This window comes from Etheostoma spectabile, chromosome 4 (genome assembly GCF_008692095.1).
Source record: "Etheostoma spectabile isolate EspeVRDwgs_2016 chromosome 4, UIUC_Espe_1.0, whole genome shotgun sequence".
NCBI lineage: Eukaryota > Metazoa > Chordata > Actinopteri > Perciformes > Percidae > Etheostoma > Etheostoma spectabile.
The window spans coordinates 36,876,836-36,884,195 of record NC_045736.1 but is presented as its reverse complement, the minus strand read 5'-3'; the positions used below and the strand labels follow the sequence as shown (position 1 = coordinate 36,884,195).

Here is a 7,360-nt window from a genome sequence, read left to right as displayed (position 1 = left end):
ACACACAAACACACAAATATAAAAAAATGAGAGTTACATTATAAATCCACATTGAATTAGTTCTGACAGATTTTATCGGTTAAGTATTGTGTAGTTTATGTATTACTGATTGACTAATTGAGATTCTTACAAATCCATCTCCATGGCACTCAGTGCACGGCATCGTCCCTGTGGAATGGCAGCTGTGGCAGTCCTACACACACCCACACACACACACACAGAGTAAAAAATAGCCTTAGTGTCTGTTTCAGTCACACTGAAACGGAATGCTTTGCATCACAATCCTTCTCTTAAGCCCTTCTCTTAATTAATTGAAGGGCCATTCCCATTCAAATAAACATAGCAGAATGGTCATTTGGGGGTTGGGGTTTATGTTAAAATCAAACACAGTTCAAGTTAAAAGTTTGCAAATCAGCACGCAAATTAAACTGCAGGTAACCATAGTGCTTAGGCGGCCTTTGTTAACCAATCACCTTGATGGACGAGGTGTAGGGCACGCGGATCTCCTCCTTGTGATTGGTGAAGAGGCTGGGAGTCGTGGTGGCCTGGAGCTCCCAGGGCCGGGGTGCGGTCTGGGTGTAAAAGTCAGCTGGCTCACCTGTCGATCACACAAGAAACATATTGTTATTATTATAACCTGTCTGTCAATCAAATAGCATGTGGCACCGTCTCCTGATGTCATCAGGGTAATCTCACTTCTGGCTTGGACACTTCAGATTTATACATACACAAGACGACATGTCTGTTAAACAAGCAGAGAAGGTCTAATGACAGATACTAGCCAGTTGCATTATGGGGAATGTAGTTTTTTGGAGTTTGAGCTATACTAAGGGTTAAAACTAACACAGCCAGCAACTTTAGGGGAATTAGATGCTGAACACTGAAAGGAAAGCTGAATTAGTGAGTTTAAGAGCCGTTTCCCCTTTTGGTGTGTTTAAGGACACTCCGACTTCTGTTAAGTGAGACCAGGTTATTGAAAAGCAACCTTATTTTAATATAAATAAGAAACAACCAAATTCACACATGGCATGGTAATTATTTTCCTGAGAAGAGATGACTCAACCCTTCAAAGCGCTGTTTGATGGTTCAGACTTTTTGTGTTAAGGACCTTGTGAAACAGGCAGCTAAGCTTCCTGGTAAACAGTTCCTCTTTAATGGTGACTTCATGATGTACATAGTGTGTAACCAAAAGGTCCAACCAATAAAGTCACCACAAACTGTTAATCCAGCCCACCTTTCTTCCTGAATTTCTCTCCATGACTACTGTAACCCATTGGTTTGCACTCATTAACCCCAGCAATTAGTGGACCTTTAAAGCTCAGAATTAGGTTCAGGTTTATTTACCTTCATGTGGTTTGGTGGCCCACTCAGATGACCGGGACTCAGTGAACGTCTCCAGTCGATACTACAGAGCAGAAAACACACTTCAGCAAGTCACACTACATGTGCAGTGTTAATACCATTTTAGCTGGCAGAGACAACAGTGGCATACATAAATAATAACAGCAATATTCACAGTAACAGTAATAGAAAATGTAATTAGCAGGGCCACACAGAATGTGTGGACACAGATTTTGAACAAATAAAAAAATATAGTGTATATTTTTTTCCATTTGGATCAGTACATCGATAGGTAATTTGCAAACAGGAACTGCCAATAGTTAATTTGCCATAACTTGACCCTCATGTAGCCCTCGGGTCAAATTTGACCTGTTTTCAGTTCTTTTATCACAAAAAATGCGCCTTCGAAATAAGCGCTGAAAATGTCAACATTAGAAATATCAAATAACTTTGGAAAAAACATCAAAAAAAGCACCCACAATATTGAAAAAGTGACAAAAAAATGTGTCATGGTTGACAGAGAGACAACACGAGGGTTAAAAAACTCCATAACTTAAAAAAGTTGTAGCTCACAGTCAACTAACTGACTCCATGTAAACACATTGAGAAATGTAGATCTAAAAGTTAAGAACATGATTATCCCCCAAATAGAAGTAACACAAAGAGTAATAACTAATTTAACTTATTGCGACTAAAGCTAACAATACTTTTAGTTAAAATAGCAGAGTATACTGTATACATGGGATGTGTTCAGGCACAGTGCTGAGTGTACGTCACCTGCGTCTTGGCAGTGATCAGAGCCCAACACACAATCACTGATGTTAAAGTAATAATCTCAAAAGATTGTCAGTTACAGTTATAACGGCCGAACAAAGAAAAGAGCAATGACTACAGACCATGAAACATCAAAAACAAGTGAAAGTGAGATCCAAAAACACAACTGCAAGTACCGCTTCCCGTCATAGGCCAACGAGAACGAAACTGAGATCTTTGAGATTGTAACTTTAAGCATGTGAAAACATAAGAGAAGCTCCAGGATTCTTCATTAGTTTCAGACATTTACACCATTATGGTGTGTTCACATTTTGGTGTCACATGAGGTCACATGGCAGCAATGTGAGAGTCACATGATCAAAGTGTTTAGAAAGGGGTAAGAAGTGATGTCAATATCAGACTGATAAGAGGCTTTGTCAAACGGTCTCTGTGTGGAATCTTTAAGATGTAGAGCATGGACAGACTAGCAGACAACTTATAAACATCAGATCTGTGATCTAGTTCTGGATATGGAAAAACTAAATACAGCAGAATGTGATCAGATGGTCCAGAGCATTGTGATCAGATCCCAGCAAGTGACAATGGTTCCAGCCCTACAAAACCCAACTGGAGCATCCTTAAGGGGAACACCACCTGAATTAAGTATGTTATCTTAATATAATACCTCGCGCTGGGACTGCACGGCGTATGAGGCGCGTCCCCCCGGGTGGCGGATGGGGGCTTACACCGTATGGTGTCGAGGACCAACGCAGTCTAAGGGAAGGACACCCTGACAGAAAACCACTGGCCCTCCAAGCTTGGGGGTTGGGCAGAAGGCTAACAACCTACTCCCGGAAAACAAGCCTGTTCCAGGAGCAACGGACATCATATTGCAAGACGCCGCCCAAAAACAACTTGGCGGCGAATGGTGGAACTGGAACGTAACGGTGCAGGCTGGAACACGTGGAACACAGCACGACGTGCAGCTGCAAACCAAACCCAGTGGAGGAGTGATGTCCAAGCCTTGTGTGCCCCCTGGCACGGAGAGAATTAACTTTCTTAATATAATATATTATCTCCATGGCCTGGGAAATTTTTGATCAATATTGGTGAACATGAGCTACTCCGTCTCACACCCAGAAACCCGAGAGGTATTAAGAATTAAACTTGTAGACAATGAACGGAAGACTGATTTTTCTTTTTCTTTTAAATATCTAAACGAGCTGTATTACATTGTAGTGTTCTCAGTCCTGCAACAGAACATGTGCCAATACAGTACATGTACTCAGCACAATGCCCAGATTGAGTTTTAGCACTACGCGTTTTTGGATTTGAGGAGAGTTGTTTACTAATATTTAGAAGTATGATTTTTTTAAATAACAAAGAAACATAGTGTCAAACACCAGAAACAGCACCAGTTTAAAAGCATCATAAAGACTGGGAACTTCACTTCACCCTGTAGGTGTTGCATGGCTCCATGCTGGTGATGACTCCATCGTTGACGGGACTCTTACTGTAGCAGCACTTAGACGACACAAAGCTCATGAACGCCTCACGAGCCACATCCTCCGACAGTGCAGGGATGCTAACACACACACACACACACACACACACACACACACACACACACACACACACACACACACACACACACACACACACACACACACACACACACACACACACACACACACACACACACACACACACACATTACTATATATTATGCTATACACACTACTTTAATAAACTATACATAGTGTTTATTGTTTTTGATATTCTATATTATACTGCAGTACTATAATATGTTATATTATATTATAATTATGATTACATTGCATCATGAGTTGAATATTATTATATGAACCATATACTGTAATAATACTGCCTTTTGAAGCCATTGCAGCCTTGGTACAGTATTTTGGAGCCAAAAGGGATCAAATTAGGACAAAAAGGCAGAGCTGGGGAGGATGTTACGTCTAAACTAGTGTTACGTATGGTTTCAATGGCGCAATGCTAAGATTAACAATAAAGAGGGAAGTCGCCAATTTCCACCCTTCTGATGGGAGTCAGGAGTTTTACACAGACCGCCAGGTAGTTCCTATTCCAAATGTTCCAATTAACTCTGATGAGAACACAGTGAGAGGGTCAAAGTTTAGGACAAAAACAAACACCCACAACAATGTATTGGCTATTTTAATGTACACAGGGCCATGGTTAGCATTGCAAAGCCTTTATAATGATTGACAGGTCGGTGTGTCCCCAAAGAATCCCCTGCTTTATTGTCAATTATAAATAGATGGGACCATATTTTACAAAATGAACATCATGGTGTATTGAAAACAACTTAAAACTAGCAATGAAGACCATAAACCTGTTAGGACAATGTTTATTGAGGTAATAAATCAAGGCAGAAGTATGGTAATTTCGCCATACAGACTTTGTTGAGTCACCCCTGCTGAAATTTAGATAGAATGCAGCTTTGAGGCACTTCCGCATTGGCTTCACTTTTCAGGTGCGGAAATTGCAACTTGATCTCAACAAAGCTCTTCTTCATCTAGCCCCAGAGCAGCATAAGCATCATGTGATTGGCTGGTGAGACAAGTGATGTTCAATCTCCAAATGGTGTAATTTCCCCACTGGGGATCAATAAACTGAAAATTATTACTAGGGTTGGGCGATGTCCCCTAAATTGGCAGTTGACGATGTTTACAGTAAAACATTGCGATGGACGATCAAATCGTCATTGGGTACGGTATCTCTTTCTACTACTATGGGCTAACAGTTAACATACATAGAGTACATTTAAATGCCCTCTGGAAATAGACAACTACTGGTAGGGGCCGTCCATTACAACTTGATTTAGGTGCCGTCTAGACTCAATCAGATGTCAGTGGTCTGCGTAACGACAGTACAGTGGAATGTTTGCAATTCACAGAGCAACAGTTACATCATAACTGAGATTAAACTACATTCTCGGTTATATTTGCACTGAATACCGCCTTCAATAAACATGAACAGATGCGCAATGTTAGCTCACCAATGTTAGCTCACCTTAAAATAGCACCTTCGTGAATTAGCCTGCAGTTGCTAACGTACTTTCATAAAGCCGACATAAGATCGCCATCAGAGTTACTTACAGTAGTGTTCACAAGAGAGGAAGGTTTGAAAGCGTTCCACGTTTTCTCTCTTGCTCGCTGTGTCCAAACCGAGGCACAGAGCATGACCTTACCGCATGCTGATACGGTAAGGGGAAAAACAAAGTAGCTTCCACTTAAAGGGCCCTATCTGGCACCCTGCGCAGCACCGCGCCAAGCCAGACGCAAGTGTCGTTGCTAGTTTCAGACCGAAGCAGTTGTCAATTTCGCGTCCAGCGCATACGGGGGCGTGGCATCAAGATGGTGGCTCATCGTCCGTTGACACAACCCTAGTGTGCACCGTTTTGCTACAGTTTCCTGGTTGAACATGTTTCCTCGGAATGGTGTCCAACAGGCTTTGAGGTATGTTTTCTCTAGTTTGGTGGCTGTGTCACAGGTGTTCGTTTGCGACGTGTACGTAAACGCGTGGTATTAGAAATGCAGTTTGCTTGCGCGCACAGCCGGATGTTCAACGCAGCCCCGTTTCAGTCTAGATAGATTGTGTTGGGGTTGAACGTGGCCCAGGTCTTAGGTCTTACCTCCAGTCGGCAGGTGCCGGGCCGGGTTGGGGCGGGGCTACAGGCTCCATGGGCATAGGCGGGGGCAGGAAGCCTCCTGAAGTAACAACAATAATAAGTAGTTGCAACAACAATAAATTATGTCAAGACTTGTGGGTTGTACTTCTCTTACCTCCTCCAGACAAAGTGTCTTCATATCCGGGCACGTTGCCAAACATGTTGGCGGGAGGGGCGGTGGGAGGGGGATACACAGCTGGAATAAACAACAGGAAACAGTTCATATTAAGTGAAAACACCTGTGTATGTGGAGAATGGGGTTGTTGCAAGGCTTTTACAGGAACATTTTTCTTTTTAATACATTTTTTTTATTGACACCACTCTTGTATTTGTACAGCAATTTTAAGCTGGAGCCAGCAGCCAGTTTGCGTAGATTAGAACAAAGACTAGAAACAAGGGAAGACAGAGAGGGAGAGGAGGAGGTAGGAAAGGAAAGAAGGAGATAGAGAGGTAGAGGATGTAGGAAAGGAAAAGAGGAGGATGGGAAGGGGAGATGTAGAAAAGGAATACAGGAGCTTAAGAGGACAAGAAGTAGAAAGAAAAGAAAAAGAGGAAGTATAAAAGGGGAAGAGAAATGTAGAAAGGGAAAGGTGAAGGTAGAAGGAGGAAGTAGAAGGGGTGGAAAGAAAGTATGTAAGAAAGGAAAAGAGAAAAGGAGTTGATAGAAAAAGAGGAGTTAGAGAAGGGGTAAGAGGATCACTATATTTCAATCATTCACACATGTTTTGCGCTTTCTGACTTCCCATTTTTCTTCCCTTTTTAATTACTTCTTCTAATTCTAACTACATTTTATTTTGTTTAAATATGTTCTTCATACTGTTCCCATTTATTACAGACAGACATATTATTTAATATATATATATCGTGTGTGTCCCAGAGCAGGCGATGTGGAATCCCATCTAAAGCTGCTGGCTAAAGATTAGCGTAAATACAGTAAGATCATACTTTACGTAGGTGGTAATGATACCTGATTCCGCAAATTGGAGATCACTAAAATTAATGTTAAGTCACTTTGTGCATATGTAAAATGTCGGACTCAATAGTTTTCTCTAGACACCAGCCGCATGTCACCCTTCCACCGCTGGTTGGCGGGATGGTGCCCAGCTAATGATGCGGGGCATACGTAGATAACTGGAGGGTGTTCTGGGGACAGCCGGGTCTGATTAGGAGAGACGGCACTTTGGACGGAGACGCTCTCAAATCAAGAAATCAGACCGAGTTTATCTTCGGTCATAAACAATGACAACCCAAGGTTGAAATCAGTAATCAAAGCTGCAGTGCTACGTGTGTCTCTGAGCTTCTGTTGGACCAGTTGCTCACTCATAGTCCCATCACCACGGTGTCTGTCCGCTGACTCAGATCAGTTCAATCCAAGGTAAACAAAAGAGGAGCTATACTTTGGAACTTAATTGGAATTAAGTTGCCCCCTGACTCTCATCCAGCCGATACGCAAGCAGATAAGATATCTGCTTGCATTGGAGTCAGTCATTAAACAAATGGAGACTTCACCTCCTTTCTTAAGCTGGTGGTGGAGGGGAGGGGGGGGGGGGGGGG

At 42.2% G+C, this 7,360-nt stretch overlaps 1 protein-coding gene across 2 annotated transcripts in view; it reads right to left on the bottom strand.

The window, feature by feature from the left end:
* The window catches only part of LOC116688639 (protein SSUH2 homolog), a 19,385-nt gene that overhangs the window by 10,237 nt on the left and 1,788 nt on the right, over positions 1 to 7,360 (bottom strand). For both annotated transcript variants that reach the window (XM_032514801.1, XM_032514802.1), the window contains exons 2-7: positions 5,922 to 6,002; positions 5,771 to 5,846; positions 3,550 to 3,679; positions 1,345 to 1,405; positions 474 to 598; positions 131 to 193 (exon numbers count right to left, since the gene is read on the bottom strand). In XM_032514801.1, coding sequence (XP_032370692.1) covers positions 131 to 193; positions 474 to 598; positions 1,345 to 1,405; positions 3,550 to 3,679; positions 5,771 to 5,846; positions 5,922 to 6,002 — 536 coding nt within the window. The remainder of the gene's footprint in view (positions 1 to 130; positions 194 to 473; positions 599 to 1,344; positions 1,406 to 3,549; positions 3,680 to 5,770; positions 5,847 to 5,921; positions 6,003 to 7,360) is intronic.